The sequence below is a fragment of the Cimex lectularius genome, unplaced genomic scaffold, assembly GCF_000648675.2.
Source record: "Cimex lectularius strain Harlan isolate CLEC.00 unplaced genomic scaffold, Clec_2.1 scaffold70, whole genome shotgun sequence".
In the NCBI taxonomy this organism is placed as follows: domain Eukaryota; kingdom Metazoa; phylum Arthropoda; class Insecta; order Hemiptera; family Cimicidae; genus Cimex; species Cimex lectularius.
The window spans coordinates 191,444-214,002 of record NW_019392651.1 but is presented as its reverse complement, the minus strand read 5'-3'; the positions used below and the strand labels follow the sequence as shown (position 1 = coordinate 214,002).

The following is a 22,559-nucleotide window of genomic DNA, read 5'->3' as shown; positions in this document are numbered from 1 at the left end:
GTAATGGATTTACTAATAATAAGTTTAAACCAAAATACAAAACAGCGGTTCGGTCTCCGTCATAATTCCATTTATTTTTAATTTGAATATTATTCGTTATTCCGGAGTTTCGATAAATTTTCTGCCTAACCATCATAATTAAATAATTCTTACAAAAACTCATGAAATTTTGATTTCGCTTAATTTGGTTTATATTAAAATAAGTATGTTGTAATTAATATAGCGACCATAATACATGTAATTTTAAATAAAAATATGAGTGTCTGGTTCTTTTGTCTTCAACGGTACACGATGCTAAAATCTGGACTCGTGGGGATCGCATAGCGTAGAGTAGGGTCGCAGGCGTGTAGGGTGTAGGGTGGCATTGGGCAGATGTGCACGGGGGTAATACAACATTATGGAAATTTGGACTTTGGATTTGCGTCGGGTAGCATCGGGTGGCGTCGCGTAGCATTGCATCGGGTAAGTGTGTTCCCCGCTTTTGGCCAGCCGAGCAAAACTGATAGCACATAAATATTAATGCTAGAATGAAGAAAGAAGATGTATAATGTAAAAATTTGTTTATAATTACCTTGGACCATGTCGGCTCTCGAAGAGTGGGGTTGGTTGTCCTTTACTTCTAGAACTGGAGGTCGTTGGGGCCGGTCGCCTTCGACGCTCTCTTCGTTCGAGTGCCAGTAAACTGTGGCGATGCTCGCCAGGCATTTGAGCTTCAGATCACCTCGGCGGAAGTGCCTTCGTTCGACGGGAAACATCAGATCCAGCGTCGTCTCGACAAGCCCTTCTCGGCCGATGTACGACACGTTCGGACCATGGACAAACGTGCTGTTCGCCTGCAAAACATACAGATAATGATCTTTACAACACCTGTGCAAACTATTTTAATAAAAGTTGAAAGAAAGTATGAATACTCTGAACGAAGGCACAAGTTCAGGTTCTTTAGAACTTTGATTTCTGTAATAGTTTTGTTGAGATCGTCATGCATCAACAAAAGCTTACGATGTACACAGTTTATAATAATTGTGAACAATTTTTACTCACGATCCAATGTAATATTATTTGAATCTCGAAACTTTGTACATAATTTATCATTTACTTATCACACACTGGTTTAATGACAGATCAACCTTTGACAACAATACAAACCTCTCGGCCTTGATGAGTATAAATACTGCGAGTGTATATACAATGTGAGAAAAACGCTTTGAGTTTTATGTGAAAAAAAATTGCCGGACGAACTTTTTCTGACTACTAAAACAAAATTAATTAATTAGAACTATATATAAGAAGGAACATTGGTTTTTTTTTAAATAATTTTTTTAAAACTTCTGAAAAAAATTCGAGTGGTAACGGATTAGATGATTATGGAATGATATTCGACGCCCATGTTTTAATATTTATGCTTATTTATTCGTGAAAGGTGGAATTAACAAAAGAATCCTACATTAAAAAAAAAAAATTAAAAACCGGGTATGTTCAAATGTAAAGAGTATGTTAAAAAAAGTAAAACATAATGTACTATGTAGAAAACTATGTATCAAGAGCACAGCAATAAGGTGGCCCTCGGAGGATCTGAATCTTAGAAGAGATCCTCACCCGATTAAGAATAGGCCATGTGTGGTTGACACGCGGACCCTTACGTTCGAACCATAGCCCACGTTTTTGTCCGCATGTACATTGCTCGATGTGTCCCACTTAATCAAATGTTTATGTGTTATCGTTTCGAAAGTCGGAAAGCAAAATATGAGTATAAGGAATTTCGAATATTGGCACAAGCCAAAACACAAGAGTTCTTCTTATTATTTATTATTAATGTAACATTAATATATACATATGTAAAGGGTAATTCCGAAATATTGGAGATGTGAAAAGATGCTTCGTACTTTTCTGGGGGCCAAGGTGAACCTGGAGTGGCCGTGCAGAGATGGTCTCTTGGTTTCTAGACAAGGGTCCTCCGATCACAAAAGCCAAAGAGAAGTGTGTTCAGTTGTTCAGGGACCTGGCCTTATTTTTGGCCTAAATCCCTTTCTCCAACTCCCGAGGGCTCGGTTCTCCATTGGCCGTACAGGCCGGGAGGGGGCAACAGGGTGATATGCCCCGGTCCCCCGGAGAAGGCTGTCTGTGGAACTCGTCTCTGGGTTATCACAGTTCCATGTAGAGAGAGTGTAGGAATGCCACCTGATAAGAGAACTGTGCTAGAGCAGCACGGAGTATTTGTGTTACCTTCTAAAGGCGGCACCAGACATGCGGTATTCGCCGAATCCCGTCTAGTGTGGATGTACGCTCGGCTATTCGCCGAATAACAACATCCGGTGCTCGCCATGCTCGGCTTTTTGTCGGTTTACTTGTCCGCTTCAAAGGGCACGAATATTCGTGAAGTAAGCGCACTCAAACCATCCACACATTTGGGAATCAACTGTAACTGTACATACCTTTAACCTACAATCAACTGTTATCAAAATCAACAGTAAGCGTATTCTTCTATTTATTTTTCATTAATAAACGGTTGCTAACTAGTATAGATGTTTTAATTTATAGAATAACAATTGTTTTTCTTATTAAGAATGGATTGACCCAATGCAACAGTTTTGGAGTTCCTCGATGCTTACGAAACAGAAACATTAATTTGGAAAGCATCTCTTACAAATCATAAATTGTTTTACAAATAAAGCAATAATTAAAAATATAAAAATATAATTAAATGTATTTTTTCAATTAGTTTGTAGCCACTGCACAAAATAGTAACCACTGCTGCAGCAATGACAGTTTCCTTTCGTTCATCACGATTTGTTTTAAGTTGAGGACTACCAAGGAATTTGGAAAATACGTATTCCCTGTTTCCGCAACAACTTGGAGGTTATACAAAATCCGCATATGTGTATACGTAGGCACGCTGCTTCGCGAATGCCAAGACGAGCATCTAGAGACTTGGCAAATATTCGGCGGCAATCGGCATTCAATACCGCATGTCTGGAGCCGCCTTAAGGTAAGGTCTGCTTATTTTAGTGTATGATGAGATTGAATGAATTTATTAGCGTGAGGGTGTAGTGTGAGATGGGGTGCAATATTGCATACCAAATTGGTCCTCAATTAGATTAGTTATAAATCACGAGTAAAACATAAAACTTTATAGTTTGAAGGTTACGTCACTTTCTAAACAACACATTGCGAAATAATATAAATATGGTGTAATTTTTTGTACATGCACATGTGCTAATCGTTCTTAGCTTTAGAAAGATTTGCCTAATATGAAAAATAAATTTTCCCAGGATTTATCATCAATTGCTTTCTGAATAAGTCGTTCTGCTCGTTAAAGTGTAATTTAAATAAAACAAGCGGGATGCCTAAATTGAGCCGAAGTTTTCGAATTGCCCAAGCACGTCAATAGAGGGGTATATCTTTTAATTTATTTTTCCAAGAATCGCCGCGTTAAAATGAAAAGGACATAAATCGTTAGTGACCGAGGAAGAAGGGAGAAAAAGTCCGCCTTGGAAGTTTTCTCGGAGCGGTATCACTTCGGCCCTAATTCAGAATTGATATCCCACCACGTTTTCTTTTTATTTCAGCCCGTTGAGTCCCTCCCCGGGACCGGTTTTTTTTCTTATACACTCCAACCCTCTGCAATTTATAATTGAAACGGGCACTGCTCACAGTAGATCATCTTTTAATTACTCGCGTCAACTAGAAATTACTTTTTCCATGGGAGCTGCAAGAGAAAATTGAAATTCATGTAGGTTTTGCATCGTACTGGGTGGGATTATAAAATAATTACTCTCCCCGCAATCTAAGAAAACAACCGTAAATCTGGAATATATATTTCAAGAAATTGGTTATCAAAGAACCTTAAAAACGCTATTAATTAATAATAATTAAAGTAAATACACCTTCATAACTTCATAAGTTCTTATGTTGTTCTAAAATAAAAAAAATGATTTTATTTAACATATTTTTACACGTTTAAATTTATTGAATTATAAAATAATGGGTGTTCATTCATTATTAGAAATATACAACATTAGCACTTTCTTTGTAAATTACAGTTTTGGCTACTATTTATACAAAAGTGTGGTGATTAGTGACCGTTAATCGATATTATTTAAAAATCGTGAGATGCGGTCTGTAAATATATTTTTTGCATTGTATAAATTAACTTTTTTCCACATCCTACATGTATTTGTTAAATTTAAACAATTTTTGTAAATCCCAAGCCCTGAAGATGATCTCAATAAAGATCGAAACGTTGGCACGATAAAGAAAATGTTTTTCTGAAACCTACATCACACCAGACCGCATCTCACTATTTCTAAATAAATTTATAAAAATAATAATATTTTTGATCTCATCTGTATTAAAATTTAATGCGATTAGAATTTGCTTTTTGTCAATCCATTTTTTTTCTGACGATAATATGTTCTTTGAGTTTTCAGCGCCTCTGATTGATAGTTCTTCTCGGGAATCACAATTGATTGGCCAGCCTGGCAAAATTAAAGCATCAAAGCACCAAAACGATCGGCAAGAAGTTTCTAATTCTAACCGCTTCGTTTTGTATAAAGCTTTCATAAGATATATTAACGATAAAAAGTTGTTTGAAAAAACTAACAGCCAAAATTTCTTCGAACTTCGTTGGCTTTTGAAATTGATGGGGAAACTGCCGCCTTTAAAATATAACCACGTCTAAAAAGTCCACTAAAAAGATTCCACTGCTGAAAGATGTTGACTCTATTATTACAATTTCCTTGAAATAACGAATTTTCTGTCTCAATGCCTTTTGTTTGTTGAAGTCAGGTTCCACTATTTTGAGGTCGAAACCCGTTCAAGGGATGAAATTATTTCATAGCCGACAGGTCGGTCCCACCTCCGGTCACTTATTTTGCATGCTACGATTGGAGAATTTCATTCGAATGGTCCATTGATAGTGTAAATAATTTCTTCTTTATCTCCTGTATCTTTTCAATTTTTCATATACTATTAAATTCAGATAAATGTCACTTCCCGTTTTTTAAACTTTAGTTAACTTATTTTATTATGTTTCTGTTTCACTTCATATATGTATTTTAATGATTAATAATTAATAATAATTATTTTAATTTTTAATTTTGCCAGTTTATGTTATTAATTAAGGTTTTAATAGATAAAAAAGTCAGTGTCACGAGCGGGATTCGAACCCACGATCTTCGGCTAGATACGCCGCTAGTCTCCTACTTGGGCTATCGTGACCTCGATCCACTCGGACACCAACTTCCCATCTCAACCCCCCCTTTTCAATTTTCCCTCCTTTTTGCCTTTTTTCAAATGTCGTGTAATCTATTTGATTCTCGGCGACAAAATAAATGGCCACGGAGAGCTTTAGTGAAGATGTACTTCATTTTATCTTATTAAATTCACTAATTTTCGTGGTGCGCTTGACCAAATAACATATTTCAATGAATTAATTGGTATTGATTGAGTTTTCAATTTATTCTGATGAAAAAGAGTATTTAAGTATAATATTATAAATTTCATTGTTATTTCGTGGCCGCTAGGTATTCGCCAAGACACGAACCTTCCGCACCATGGGAACGGCTTGCGGTCGGAATACTGAATCTAAGAACACCTTGAGACGAATTAAAACACGGACAACATCGAAGATGACTGAATCCAGGTTGGACGGGCTTTGCCTTTTGAATGTTTATAGAAAATTGGCTTCTGACATGAAAGGAGAAATTGAGCCAGCAGTTGATGACAAATTTTCAGAAAATCCACGTCGACTAATGCTCTCTTAGGGCTATGACGGTCGACATGAGATTGGGCAAATCGAAAATGAAATGTTGCCGAAATCGCGATGGGTTAGGGCAAAGTTGAGCAATGTTATTGGCAAATTATCTTCAACGCGATAAACTCAAAAGGCCTTGTGTTTAAGCAAAGCAGTTGACCAGTGCAATAACCAAACGATGGCTATGCAGATTACACGAAAGTTTTCATCATGGCGAGGAAAAGTTTTAAACGTTATTAATAATTTTCAGTTAATTAAGGTTTTGGTTAAGATAAAAAAAATCAGTGTCACAAGCGGGATTCGAACCCACGACCTTCGGCTAGATACGCCACTACTCTGCCACTTGAGCTATCGCGACTTCGATCCACTCGGACACTAACTTCCCATCTCAACCCCACCTTTTGAATTTTCCCTTCATTGTCGCCGAGAATCAAATAGATTACACGACATGTGAAAAATGGGAAAAAGAAGGGAAATATCAAAAGGTGTGGTTGAGATGGGAAGTTAGTGTCCGAGTGGATCGAAGTCACGATAGCTCAAGTGGTAGAATAGCGGCGTATCTAGCCGAAGGTCGTGGGTTCGAATCCCGCTCGTGAGATCGACATTTTTATCTCAACTAAAAACCTTAATTAATTGAAAGATATTAATTGGCCATGCGATCCACGAAAATTAGTGAAGTTATTACATATTATTTTTGTTAATTAGTCATGCATCTTTCTCCTGCTGACGGTCGACTTTATGATTTTTTTATCTAATGCGTTTTTGAAATAAAAATACATTATAATAATAATGTAAGCGGACGACTGCGCGACGGCCGAACAATCTCTGTATATTCGCATGCTTTTCTCTAAGTTACAAGAGAGTAGTTGGCGTAAGCACTTTGCTATTTGTTCTTGTGCAGGGGAAGGTGAGGTTTTAGAATTCGATAAATCAGAGGGCATATTCTTCAACGTTTATTTTAACACACTGCCGTTGTATTTTATACACAACCACGACAAATTCTTAATTAATCTTACAAGCCAGCCACAACTCTAAATTTAGGCCGAGTCTATTAACAAAGGAACTTGCTCCAAAATATGCTCGCCACGATTAGCTTCCACAGCGCCTTTCCGGTATCTCGACAGTCGACTTGATGTGATGGGTCGAAGGGGCTAGTCCTCGCTGGCTCTGACTGGCTGAGCCCGCATGGTGAGTCCCAGACGTTGTGTGGCTCTTCCGCATCGAGTCACTCCTGTTCACTAAGTGAGCCCTTAGTCTATTGTAGATTGACTTTTGATTTCCAAATCATCTCTTTTTATACTAGTTTCTTTACTGGAGTAGAGGTAGAAAGGAAAATCAAAGTCGAGGTAGTTCCTACGTCATAGGTGAACCGGCAAAGACGGGTGTCGCCCACCTGATTGAGGCCACCACGATTTACGATGTTCCACGTCGCTACATACTTTTGACCTTATTTAGGGGTTAGGTTTCCCTTTTAGAGTTAGGTTTTCGAGGAACGTCACCTAGCTCCCGACTGTGCACCCTTAGACCAAATGTTTATTAATGTTTTCCCAATTGGTGAAGACGTCACGTTGATCCCGTCCGATGATCGCCCCTTCCGATTTATATCCTTTTTTTGTGGTAGTTTAAACTAATTTTTTGTTGTTCTTATTTCAACCACTACAACTTATTCTAAGACAAGGCTTACAATAATAAACTAATTTAGGATTGTTTTGTGTCTTGAATGAATGTATTTTTTAGCGTGACTGTTGAGTATGTACGGGTGAGTCGTGGCGGAATATCGAGTACCTTATGACCACTAAACTATGTTAGCTTTAGGTTAGGTGTTTTCGAAAGATTGGGGGAAGGTACGAGGGAAATATTAATACCTCAGTGGGTCCCCATTTTTTTAACTGTACATATGTACAAAAGGTTGTAATCAGTATCCTGTTTTTATTAATTTGAATGAGGGCGGGGCATCAACGGAATAACGAGTACCCTAAACCCGCCAAACTAAAGCCAGAAACACACTTACCCGATGCTACGCCATGCGACGCTAACCGATGCTACCCGACGCAAATCCAAACTCCGATTTTCCATAAGGTTGTATTACCCCCGTGCACATCTACCCGACGCTCTGCGATCCCCACTGTCCAGATTTTCGTAGGGTCGCGTCGAGTACAGTCGAAGACAAAAGAACGGGACACTCATAATTTTATTCAAACTTGTATTGTTTTCGTTATATTAATTACATCATACTTGTTTCAATATAAACCAAATTAATTGTGATTAAAAATTAATTAGTTTTTATTTAAAAAATTAATTTTAATGGTTTGGTAGAAAATTAATCAAAACACGGGAATACTATTTTTAGATATAATGAATTTTACTAACAATTTATTGTACTCGCTTCGGCGGTACGTATACTAAAATTGGATCAATTTATTACACGGTTTTGCTCATACAATTTAATTAACAATTTATTTCATAGTTTTGCTCGTAAAATTACACCATTTTCGTCGGGTGGCATCAGAACAGGACACTCATATTTGTTGTAGTTCATTTCAAACTAAGTTTTCTCGTTATATTAATTACAACATGTTATTTTAATGTAAACCAAATTCATAAGTTTTTATAAACATTGTTTAATTATGATGGTTAGGAGTAACTTTATTTAAAACAATTAAGTTTAACAAACAATTTATTAGATGGTTGTGCTCATAAAATTTAACTAACGAATTATTACAAGGTATTGCTCAAAATAGTGCATTACGAACAAAAGATGCGTTGCGATTGTGATCGTGATTATTGTGACAAACGGTGTGGACTGAACGCGACGTGTGCTTGCGTCGGATAGATGTGCACACCCCACCAAAACGTGGCAAGGCGTCGGGTAGCGTCGCATGGCGTAGCATCGGGTAAGTGTGTTTCTGGCTTAAGGCTAGGCTATGCATGAATATTTAGGTATGCATCAGTTGTAGAGCCTTTTCTGCTTTCTCATTCACATAATTCAGCCTTCTTCGGCTTGGGAGCAAAGCAGAACCACGTACTTGTAACCATGTACTTTAAATTCGTTGTACATGCCTAATATAAAAATTCAAAAGTAGTGGCTGCAGGGCTACTCGGAGTCGAAGACCGACTGCAAAACTCTTCTTTTTTTTAAAGTCTTTTCTCTTCTGAACCACATTCTGGATGACAGAGTATAACTTGACAGAAAACAACATGCTGAATTGTTGGTTGAAGAAAACTTTTCTAGTGCTGCCTGCACCTGAACCATATCCATCTATGCACTTATGTTTGTTTGCACGAACAATCGCATGCTGGTTGAAACAGTCAACATTTCCTAGGGCTCAATAAGCTCTATTTCTACCGTCTGAATAGATGTTCAAAACATAGTTATCATCAAGCAATGGTCTTCGAGACGAGTAAAACCTGTTTTCGGTACTGTTGTATGAATTATTTTGAGCACTATGACAAATTAAATTTTCTCATTTTGTAAGTGTAGGGACGATGTTATCGATTATATATGCGGTCTCTGCAGTCTCGTACGAAATTGTTTAATAAACTTTTAATGACTCCGATGTGTGTGTGTGTGTGTGTGTGTGTGTGTGTGTGTGTGTGTGTGTGTGTGTGTGTGTGTGTGTGGGCGCGCGCGCGTGCGTAAAAGGAAGTAATTCGATTATTGCACAAAAACACGGAACAATGCAGATTATTTACAGTTTTTGTTCACGTGCCAGTTCAAGCAACTGTTGCCAGGCCCGTTCTTGGGGATCTTTTATAAGCGGCAAAACGGAAGGGCGAAAAAACCGCGACAGTCTCGTCAGGCGCAAAGGCTATTAATCTACCCTGGCAATTAGTTTTTAATTGAGGGCACATTTTTTTATGTTGTTCCTAAGGCCGCCGAAGGGGAGGATTTAGACGAATCGAAATAAAAAAGACCCGAGAAAAAAGCCACAGTATAATAAATTAAAAAAGGCCGCTACTTTACATAAGGGCTGCTACTTATATCCGACAGTCTAAAACCAATAAATGAATTTTCTTAATCGCCGGCTTTTTCTCAAGGACAAAAATTTTCAGAATGTCGACCTGAAATCACGTATTCCTTCACAATTTCCTACGTAATGCAGTTTCACTGTACTGACAGAGTAAAAAGCAGGTGCAGGGGAAAATGTAGTTAGAGAGTGTTCGGAGTGTGATTTGCCCGGAGTGTGAAGAAAATTATCTCAAAAAGTAAAGTGAGACATATAGTGGAATTCCTCGTCATATGCGGGTATACTAAGATTTTTATATAACGATTTTTATATAAACAAGGTTGTTGTAGTTCGTTTCAGACTGTTTGAAAGATATATTTAATAAAAAAATTGCCAGAGGAAGAGATCTTTCGTTATAATTATTAACAAAAAGGCTGCAGAAACAGCAAAATTTGTTTTCCATATAAATGGTTTATATCACTATTTTATCACATCGTTCATGGTATTGAGCACCCGATGATGGTCTCTGTCTACGTCCATGAAGCTGCCTATATTTTATGCAGGAAAATATCTAGAAGTGGGAAAAAGAAAGCAGGGCGTAATCGACACGATGGTCCCCAATGTCGCAGAAATAGGATTCTATTTCTCTGGGGGAAGGACGAACCCGGTACATTTTGTAGGCTGAGGAAGGAGCACAATCGGCCCAACCAACCTCTTTAATACGTGGTGCAAATACGATCCGTCGGCATAACATTAGATCAAAAGCTCAGATGGCAACCACATATCGTAGAAACTGAAGTCCAGTGGAAAAGGGCATCAACCTCCTCACGTATCTATCAAACTTCAAATGGGGTGTAAAGAAAAAGTGAGAGAGGAGGGAGGGAAGAAAGGAGAGAGAGAAAGAGAGAGAGAGAGAGAGAGAGAGAGAGAGAGAGAGAGAGAGAGAGGTATTGCTGACCCCATTCCAAGTCATCAAGAAACGTGACACACCACCAATGTGTACAAAAGCATAGTTGTACTATATAGTAGCAAGTTCCATGCCTTGATGACGAAGTACCCTAACGCTAAACCCATCTTTACAGAAGGAGTCAAAGGCACCCGATGGTGTGGGCTGCGCTGTATACATAGAAGTATACACCGCGGAATCGAATGCCTCATACTGAGCGCAATATATCGAAAACAGGAAAAAATCTTTATAATATGCACGGGAATTAAGAAATAGACGAAGTGGCTAAAGATGCCGCATGAGCGAACGGCCACCCTATCCTGTCCGCCGAGTGGTATGATTAATGAAAAATAATATAAAAGAATAATAGGAAAATCGCTGAGCACAGTCTTCTTCAAATTACGGCAGCTAAAGCATGCGCATTGGTCCCTGGACCCTCGTCCACGAAGACCGGGTCGAGAGGTAGGCTAGGCTTACACATGTGTACTTGCTGCCGAGAAAGAGATCTCGTCGTTGTACCAACGTGTTTTTGGGTTGCAAGTAATTTCGAATAATCTACACTCCTCCCTCATTCTACACACACACACACACACACACACATATATAAATATACATTTTCCTCTCTTTTATATATAATTGACTATATTTGAATATATACTATTTCCTAATACAAACTCATTAACCTAGCAGAATAAACCTATTTTTGCTTAAACGGAAAAGAAGATTAATTTAAATAAGGCTATAATAACCTTTCCTCTTTTCCCTAGTCAGACAAAACCTTTAACCCTATAGCAGTATGGGCCTCTCAACTAATTCGTAAAACGTATTTGTAATGCAAGTTTGGTTAATGCTAAAGGTTAAATAGTATCGGAAATCATATATTGAATAATGTTAGTATGTTGTAAGTTGTAAGGAAAGTCTATCGTCGTCGAGTCCTACATGGAACAGTTGACCTCAATTTTTATTCCTATGGTTCGTTTGAAGTTTCCAGCTCAATTAGGGATCGCCCGGGGTTCCCAAATTTCATTTAGCTAATTGCCACAACTTAGTTGTTTACTATCTCTCACTCGCACGCCATGGAATAAGTACTTACCGGTTCGCCGTTAATGAACCACATAAGCTGCGTAGCCGGTTTTGAAAGTCCGGAGGTACATTTGACGGAGACGGTGTCACCGATTTGGTAGCGCGGCTTTCCACCGCTTATTCTCGGTCCTTCCTCCGGCATAGCTGTGAACAACGAAAAAGACATTAAAATGTTAAAACGATTAATAAAACCCGGCGACTATTGCTAATTGCTTTAATTATTCTTTATTGCACGTCAAACTCGGGTGTGCACGCAGTACTCAGACCCGAAATATTTGCCACCCCGAAGTGTAAATTTACCGCCTTGCATATACAATTAAAAAAACACAATTCTTCTACAAATGTCGTTATTTCGGTTTCTATTAATATAAAAAACTTTTGAAATATGTTATGATTATCATTGTGGTAACAGCCGTGCACGATTCCAAGCACATTTTTTTAAATAATCTTCAGGGCCTGGGATTTATAAACATAGTTTAAATTTTACAGATACATGTAGGATCTGGAAAAAATGAATTTATACAATGCTAGAAAATTTTAGATTAAAACAAAATGAATTTATACGATGCTAGACAATTTTTAGATTTAATAAAAGAATGAATTTATACAATGCTAGAAAATTTTAGATTAAAAAAATGAATTTATACAATGCTAGAAAATTTTAGATTAAAACAAAATGAATTTATACAATGCTAGACAATTTTTAGATTTAATAAAAGAATGAATTTATACAATGCTAGAAAATTTTAGATTAAAACAAAATGAATTTATACAACGCTAGAAAATTGTAGATTAAAAAATGAATTTATACAAGGCTAGAAAATTTTTGATTCAATCAAAGAATTTGTACTCACTCAAAGCGTTATTCTAGCATTGTATGAATTCATTTTTTTAATCTAAAATTTTCTAACGTTGCATAAATTCATTTTTTTATTCAATCTAAAAAATTTCTAGCATTGTATAAATTCATCTTTTTCCACATCCAACATGTATTTGTTAAATTTACACAATGTTTGTAAATCCCAGCCCCTGAAGATGATCTCAATAAAGATCGAAATGTTGGCATGATAAAAAAAAATGTTTTTCTAAAACCTACGCCACACCAGACCGCACCTCACGATCTCCAAATAATCATTGGCTAACGGTCACTAAATACCACTTAAATCACCAGCTTTTACTACGATGTTGATAATGATTCGGGTTGAGGTCTTCAAAACATACAATGGTATTATAACTACCGACTTAACTATATTCCTATGTCTCTGTAGATCCCCTGAAGAAGACAATAAAACTTGTCGAAAACTTGGGTGGGTATTGATATAATACCATTGTATGTTTTGAAGACCACAACCCGAATCCTTTTAAACTTTTTTGAAATTAAATGTCATTTTTTATATTTATGCTATTCACAAGTCACCAATATTTTCAAATACAATTTAAAATCAAGAAATATTCCTCGATTATCTTGAAGTCGTTTCAATTTATTAAATTAGGATAAAAAAGTTTATTTTCCAATCCGCCACTTATTTGGCCGTTTTTAATAATATTATAATTCATTAATTTAAATAATATCCATAAATTAATAACGATACAACATTGTTGTAATTTTGATTTTGCTGAATATCCCGATTTGAATAAATCTCGAGTTTAAATAAATCATTGCAGTGAATTGAAATATGAATATTTTAAAAATAATTGTACTTTACTAAGTGCTAAGTGGATCACATTGAACCATATTAGTTTAGTATGCAAGAATCACTTGGTAGTATCGTAGTACTTGGTCTGGATAATGACTTCAATTAATTCAAAGGGATTAAAACGATTTAGTAGAATCAACATTAGATTAATTAGTTTTATTGTTTATAGAGTAATTTGGGCAGAAATCATGTTTACTTTTCCATTGATTTTTAATTTTATTTCGTTTTTCTTTATTAAATTTTATTTAGTTTTATATTTAATTTTTTATGTTTAAAGTTAATAATGTTTGTAAAAATGATTAATTAATAAAGGTATGATTTCTTAATTAAACCAAGACTGCCAGCAATGCGCCATTATAACCAATGAAAGGTCACCAATGAAGAATCTTTCCGATTTGTGTTCCATCGTTAAAAGCTTTCGTAACATTCCAAGCACAAAATTGAAAAGTAACATTGTACACTAATTCACTACTTTCGTGGTCCGCTTGACCAATTAATACATGACAATTAATTAAGGTATTTAGTTGAGATGAAAAAAGTTAATGGCACGAGAGGGATTCGAATGAAAAAATGGCAAAATGGAGGGAAAACTCATAAGGTGGGGTTGAGATGGGGAGTTGATGTCCGAGTGGATTCACGATAGCTCAAGTGGTAGAGCAGCGGCGTATCTAGCCGAAGGTCGTGGGTTCGAATCCCTCTCGTGCCATTAACTTTTTTTCATCAGAACTAAAAACCTTAATTAATTGTCATTGTACACTAATTTGTACATTTATTGATAGAACTTAGAAAAAATCTAATCTTATTAAACTGCAATAAATAGATTCAAATTATTAAATTTATTCTAACATACAAACAATTGTAATCTATCTATATAAAAGTGAATGTTCGTATGTGTGTTAATAAAAACGAAAACTACGGAACCGATTTCGATGAAACTTTGCACTATGTTTGTACTAGTGCGGGCGGGTTCAAAGAATATAAAATGGGTACATAAATAATGGGCGTCAGGATTTAGAAAAACGAAAAATTTCAGGAATTTCTGGCGTCCATTTTCACTCCTGTTGTCACAGGTGTTAGCTGTCCAGACGGGCCTTCAGCTCACGGTATAATACACGTTCCCCGGGTCTTTCAAATTTTGATTTGAAGGCGCTAACAGTTAATAGACGCAAAAACTACTGAATCAGTTATATGTGTGATTAGTGACCGTTAATCGATAATTATTCAGAAATTGTGAGATGCGGTCTGGTGTGATGTAGGTTTCAGAAAAACATTTTCTTTACCCTGCCAACGTTTCGATCTTTATTGAGATCTTCTTCAGGGCTCAAATTGTTTGTCTTCTGTGTAGTTGTGCCATTCTTGCGTGTCGGCACTCTCAACACGACACGCAAGAATGGCACAACTACACAGAAGACAAACACTTTGAGCCCTGAAGATGATCTCAATAAAGATCGAAACGTTGGCACGATAAAGAAAATGCTTTTCTGAAACCTAAATACGCCAGACCGCATCTCATGATTTCTGAATAATGAATTAGTTATAATTGCAAAACTACTGATACAACATAGTTGCAAGAACTGCACAATTGGTTTCACTGATGTAAAGGTAGGAAGATACAAACTTCATCGTTGCGTCTTTACTATAGGCAGCTGTGGTGAAGGCAGGAAAACGAACTACCGGTGTGTTGCGTGACCGACGACCGTTCTACCATGCCAAACCATCAGAATTGAGAAAAGTGCTCCAAGTGAACGTTTATTTAGTAAGTAATACATTTTTCATACTTATAAAAATAAATGGGCAATCGATCCCGTTATTTAAGGCCATGAATAGTAAATTAAATTTGTTATTATATATAAAAATATGTGCCAAATTGAATAAAAATGTACACAAATTATTCAGTCGATCTACTTTACTTTTGAAATTATTTTTATTTATAATTAAATTAAACATTTCAGTCGGAATTCATTTCATATTAAAATGTTTCCATCCTGTAGGTGTTTAATGAAATTCGCAAACGACATTCCTACAAATGTCTTCTTGAGTTCCCCGCGTTTTCCATGTTCCTGGATATGGGAAAACAGATTTAAACATGATTAATGCAAACTCATGACTTACCGTTAAAAGGACCCTTTCAAGAAAAGATTGGTAACGTTTGGGGAAATATTCGTCAAACAAGATGAACATTTGAAAACCCGGAGATTTGGATCGCTTCATTTAAGCAGTGTTCGTTTGAATCGACAAAAGGGAATTGTTTGTTGATGTGAGGAGCTGTCAAGAATGAAGTATTTTAGAAAAACACATTTTTGCCAACGTTTCGTCCTTATTTGGGTCATCTTCAGATCCTGAGTGAATTACAAAACATATGTTGATTACAAAAAAATACAATATACATGTCAATATAAATTTTGAACCAATTATTTCATACTCACATAAAGTGTGGTGTCATATTCATTTTACGTTAAATTTTTGCGAAACGTGAATTTGTATTCTGCTGTTTTTATATGAATGTGACACGGTGGGGGACGCGATAAATCTGGAGAGAAATTTTTTTCACCCAGGCCTTGAAGATGACCCGAATAAAAGTCGAAACGTCGACAAATAAATGAAGAAGGTGTTTTTTTCTAAAATACTTCATTCTTGACCACTCATCACGACATCAACAAATTATTGAACCACTAAAAATACACACTGTAGCAAATTGATTACAGAATTTCTTATATATGAAAATAAGCTTACCCTGCCTTGCCTTAATTGATTAAATATATTTATGGTAATTGGAGATTAAATTCAGAATTACGGATATTCGAATATTGCTTTGTAAAATGCCTTCCGATTTCAAAAAGTGGGACGTCTGGGTTTTCAATTTATTGCTCCTAAAAGCCAAATCACCAATATTTTCAAGGAATCTTATATAAAATGTAAGATTTTACGCCGTATCGGCTGGCGATCGACCTGGTGCTGGGTCTGCTAGGAATTGTTTTTACGCCTATAAAGTTAAACCATTTCTGAGGCAGTAGCAATAAAACAGTATCGGTTAGAAGGGTTCATTTAGACAAGGAGAGAAGACCATTCATTGGCGGATGGGGTTTAGACCAATCCGAACGGCCGTTTCCAAAGCCCTTTTAAGGTGCCGTCTTAAACTTGGATTCAATTAAGGGCTGCCATTACCCTTTTCGAGGGTTACTAGAATTTAAAACGTGTCGAATTAACGAGAAAAGAAATTCTCCGCTTCCTTGATGGGACGCGACTGGGTCAAAAGATCTTTGGCAAAATTTCAACTTCGCTAATATAATAAGCGATGAGCTTTCTTTATCGTGAGAGAATACGTTTATTTGAAAATAATTTAGGATTTTTCTTCTATGTAAAATACATTACACAATATCAGCATTTTCTTACTTCTAACCAAAATTTTATTACAATCACCCTCACTCTCAAAAATTTAAGAACGTCATAGCTGGAAAACATTTGTTGGCATGATCGCTCCGTTCCAATATGGTTTTCATTTTTAAATAATAGTTTACAAAGAATATTAGAAGAAATCGATTTCTTTTTCTGTTTCATGTTTTTTTCAAACATAAAAAAAATTCACTAATTTCGTGGTCCGCTTGACCAATTAATATATTACAATTAATTAATGTTTTTAGTTGAGATAAAAAAGTCAATGGCACGAGCGGGATTCGAACCAAGATCTTCGGCTAGATACGCCGCTGCTCTCCCTCTTGAGCTATCGTGACCTCGATCCACTCGGACACTAACTTCCCATCTCAACCCCACCTTTTGAATTTTCCCTCCTTTTTGCCATTTTTCGTCGAGAATCCAATCCGATTACACGACATTTGACAAATGGCAAAAAGGAGGGAAAATTCAAAAGGTGAGGTTATGATGGGAAGTTAGTGTCCGAGTGGATCGGGTCCAATCCCGCTCGTGCCATTGACTTTTTTATCTCAACTAAAAACCTTAATTAATTATAAAGAAAAATGATAGATCATTATTCAACTTTCAGAATCATGCCAATTTAGTGGAAATGGTATCCAACGTTTGCCCACTTTCTGTTGCCGTGAATAATGATGATTCGATTGAAACTTTTTTCCATGCCACTCACCTGCGTCATCGGAGACGTCTACAGTAATGAACAGAGGGCGTTTCGGTCACAATAGCACTTCAACAGTCGTTAAGGTTTTCAATGTGAAAGGAGCATGACTTGAAATACTACTAATAATAATATACTAATAATATACTTTGATTCAAAACTAGATCGTATTATGTCTCACACACATTCTCTCTCTCTCTCTCTCTCTCTCTCTCTCTCTCTCTCTCTCTCTCTTTCTGTGTATTTTTTCCAATTAACAATGTATTACTTATTTTGGTAGTAACATTGTTATATTTCTACATAATGAACTTTTATCAAGTTACTTTATTTTTAAGCTTCAAAGCAGTTCAAAGCCCTTAATTTGTCGAATAACTGGTGAAGTAACAAAGTAACAAAAAAATACATTTATATTAACAGGTAAACTTATTCAGAGATTTTAAAGTTAAAGCCATACGCTTTTACGTGTTCAGTCTTTCACGTATGTTTATTCAATGCAACTCTTCCAACTCAATTTATTTATTGTGCTTAATGAACAATTTATCCGAGGCCTGATATATCAACTTTCGCTTTGAAATTGTTGAAATTTATACCATTTTTTGAGAGACGATGATGGCAACTTATATCGACCTATTTTGACCATCACCCCCAATATTCAGAAAAGTGTTAAAACTTTTGTTTAACCCCTCGGAGGTATTTTTTTTTTCGTCGTATCCCTATAAATTTTCTCTCACCCCGAGTAGGAGCACGGCCTAAATGGAACTCTTTTGATGACGTTTCTGAAAGTTGGGAGCATCCCTCTATTAGCTCCTTCCGCCTGCGTATTCATAAAAGATATTTTTTCGTGGGAGGTGGAATAAAAAGTCTAAAGCCCATAAAGGGGGAATGTTTATTCGCATTTTCTTTTGTCCCTCTTGGGGTTCGGTTTACAAATTGTAAACCATTGGTCACCTTATACAAAAAATCCAAGCGGCTGGGCTCGTTTAAAAACAAACTTTAAATTGAAGATTAAAATAATTGAACTCAAGAGACAAGAATTAGTGTGTCTATAGAGCGTCTTTTTCCAGCAGTGCGTGCGTGTGTGTGCGTGTCCTACGTTCGATGGTGGAATATAAATGATATATTCAGCGAAGTAGTTTATCAACCAGCTAATTCAATGCTCTCAGTTATCGGGTTTGTGGTCAAGATAAACAGCAAGGTTTTGTTTTATTGCCAAGCTTTCGACTATGTATTTAGTCTTTCTCAAGGCGCTACAATGACAAAAATCGATTGTCAATACAGTAATTCAAGAAGAAATACACATTTTTTTGTTTAGGACTTATAAAAATAATGGCATAAATTTATAAATAATTGCGAACATACGATATCACGTTACAAGTAAAAACGAAAAAAAAAATGCTTTTCTTTATCACAATACGATATCACTCGAAGAAGATGACAGGCCAGTTAGATGCCGTTCTTACATAATATCCAATGCTAATGTACTAATGCAAAACCCTGTTGGAAGGATTTTTTACAAATATCAGAACTATGAATAGATAAATACATACATAAATTATAAATAAATAAATACAAAATAAGTAAATAAATACAAATACAAATAAATAAAGACTATGTACATGCATTGCCTAGATTAAAATCTATACTTTTTTTTAATATTATTTTTTGTTGATAAATTTGAATAAATTGTACTAATATTATTGTAATCGATTTTCAAATTGCAAGCGTTGGGATCTTTATGTACATACATAGATTCTTTGAGTAATCTACGCCCTAGAATTTTTTCGTAGTCCACAATTTTTATGTCATCAATATTTTACTTAAAGTTATGTTTGTGTTCAATTGAATGTTTCGATAGTCCCGTTCCCGCTCTACTATGGTTTCTGCAATCATATGTAGGGGACTTAATGCGTTCGGCCAAAAATTGTTTAGTCTGTCTATATTACACGGTAGGACAGTCGTTACAATCAACACAATAAACAACAATTAATTAAGGTTTTTAGTTGAGATAAAAAAGTCAATGGCACTAGCGGGATTCGAACCCACGATCTTCGGCTTGATATGCCGCTCCTCTACCACTTGAGCTATCGTGACCTCGATCCAATCGGACACCAACTTCCCATCTCAATCCCACGTTTTGAATTTTCCCTCCTTTTTGCCAAGTGGTAGAGCAGCGGCGTATCTAGCCGAAGATCGTGGGTTCCAATCCCGCTCGTGCCATTGACTTTTTTATCTCAACTAAAAACTTTAATTAATTGTAATATATTAATTGGTCAAGCGGACCACGAAATTAGTGAATTAAACAATAAACAACGTTGGATATTTTTCCTTTTTTTCTTTATTATTTATCCAGAAATAGTGAGATGCCGTCTGGTGGGATGTAGGTTTCAGAAAACATTTTCTTTATCGTCTCATCGTTTCGACCTTTATTGAGATCATCTTCAGGGCCTGGGATTTAGAACATTGTTTAAATTTAATAAAAATATGCAGGATGTGGTTAAAAGTGAATTTATACAATGCAAATAAATACGCAGAAACCAAATACTTTGAGTTAGTACAAATACTTTGATTGAATATAAAAGAAATATTTATTTGCATTGTATAAATTCACTTTTTTCCACATCCTAAATGTTTTTGTTAAATTTAAACAATGTTCTTAAATCCCAGGCCTCGAAGATGATTTCAATAAAGATCGAAACGTGGCACGATAAACAAAATGCTTTTCTGAAACCTACATCACACCAGACCGCATCTCACGATTTCTGAATAATTATCGACAAACGGTCACTAATCACCACACATTTCTTCTTTATCTTTTAATTTTGTAAAAAAAATTCCCTATTTTGTTTCCAAACTTATAAACAACTTTGACATTTTCTGTTTTTTTCTTTTTAGCAATTTATTCAATTTAGTTTAAATTTTTTGTACATAAGTCAATGGGACATATTTTATATTATTAGGTACATCATGATTAATATTATTGGTTATATCCATGGACACTATAATTCAACCTTGTATTTAGTATTTTTGTATACAAAGATTTTGGATAGCCATTAGATATTAACATCTCTTCAATCTTGAGTTTGCTTTTTTGTGGAAACTCTCATGGCTTAACTTTACCTTGAAGAAGTCTAAATATATAGTCGAAAGGTTAGCAATAAAACAAAACCTAGTTGTTTATCTTGACCACAAACCCGATAACTGAGAGCATTTATGCACCCCGTCGAAACTAGTTTAGATCAGACTATGGGTATTCTTTGTAGGTCGATGAAGGAATTTCGAGTACTCCACGGACTAATCAGAATAGGATTGCTGTGCATGGATGTATTTATTTGTGCGACTGTATTATGGAATTTAGTTAGTTATATACTAGCTTATAGTTTGCAAGTATTTGGGTCCTAAATGAAGCTGATGACAAGCCGTGTCGGAGTAACCCGGTAGTTGGAAAGCAACGATCTCCTCGGCAGATGGCTTAAGGCCCCATCTGTGGACGGACCCTAGGGTGCACACATCATGGGTGACAACTTATTTAGTATGTCTGATAGATGTGTGTGTGATAGATTTTAGTTATGTAAATTTTATGTCCTCATGTATCGTTCTTAGCTACACTCATAATAAAACAAACAGATGGCACACTAATTACAGATTGCTATTTGATCATTTTTCAAAAACTCCATTGTTCTTCTCATCCATTTCATTATTACACATAAAAACTAAATGCAACAGATATGTATTTTATATCATTTCTGGGTAAAAACATTTCCAACAGGAACGTTAAACCCGACTTTATATCCTCATAGTTGTATTTTTCGCATTCATCCGGCCTTAAAACCGGTAATAATTAGCAACATCAGCTCTGTGACAGTAAAGGTGATGATATGAAAAATTGAACTAGCCGTGTAATTTAAATGCAAAAGAACAAGGCCGCCACATTCGGGATTTATCTCGAACGGATATGGATTTATAGCCGACCTGTCATCCCTTTTAACCTTCCAGAGAAATTCTGGGATACCGACTGCAGACGGCTGTCGCTGGTATCAATTTTTCAGGTCTGTGAGCCTTTGACGTCTTGTGAATGGATCTTCGGCAGCTTCACCAAAAACACCGGGAGCTTTAACTTTATAAAACTGGTCGGTGTCTGAGCTGTTATTTTTAATATATGATTGTTCACGCTGTTTAGCAAAATACACTTCGATATTGGAAATTTGCCGACCTGCAACTATCATTTTTTATATATATTTCACAATAGTCAGAGTTTCAAACTCAAAATGCTTACCTTTATTTTTAATCTTATGATGTTTACCTTTATTTGTAATTTTTAATGATTTTTTCAAAATATTTGACTTTTTTGGCCATGAGCCTGTTAAAACGGTATTTGTAATAAACATTTACATTGTGACTTTCTCAACGGTCTTCGGGGTGATGAACCATTCAGTCCTTATCATCAACAACCTGGTCAGAATATCCTTGTTTCTTACCTTGACCTTAGTTGGTCCGGACGAGTTTCATCGTTTCGACATCTTTTTTTTTTCTTTTTTTTAAACAAAAAAGCCCCCAGGTATCCAACCGGAGCAGCCGTCGAGGGGACTGTCACTAGCGTCGCTGCGTCCTTTTGTCTTTATTCGTGGGAAATCTTCTCCCTTGTCAGGCGTATCAGGAAGATGTGAATAAAAACCTTACAAAGCAGCAGATGCTCCTGGAAAAGTTCACATCTCCCTCACTGCCCGGGGAAAAACCGCCCAAGACGCCGTGACACCCCCCAAAGACAGCCCCCGCCGGACCGCCCGCGCCCAGCAGGCGGGACCCCGGCCAGCCCCCTCCCGACACTCTGTCAAAATTCAGCACTCCTTATTGCAATCCTCCAGATACAGATAAAGTAGATTATACGTCTCTTCATGTTCTGAAGCTACCAGGCTCTCCATCTGAATGGCTTGTTAACCTCCTTCAGGAGCATTAACTAATCAAAAAATATCTTTCTTTCCTTCTCATATTCCGAACAGATCAGGACAATATGATTGATATTTTCCGGCTCATCACACGTCGCGCAGTT

The 22,559-nt window shown here is 36.2% G+C and overlaps 1 protein-coding gene across 1 annotated transcript in view; it reads right to left on the bottom strand.

Annotated features, from left to right (window-relative positions):
• Window positions 1-235: 235 nt before the first annotated feature.
• Window positions 236-22,559, bottom strand: part of LOC106667725 — a 73,156-nt gene continuing 50,832 nt past the window's right edge. Inside the window, exons 3-5 of the mRNA XM_024230671.1 lie at window positions 11,739-11,872; window positions 572-833; window positions 236-499 (exon numbers count right to left, since the gene is read on the bottom strand). Of these exons, the coding sequence (XP_024086439.1) occupies window positions 396-499; window positions 572-833; window positions 11,739-11,872 (500 nt within the window). The 3' untranslated portion in view covers window positions 236-395. The remainder of the gene's footprint in view (window positions 500-571; window positions 834-11,738; window positions 11,873-22,559) is intronic.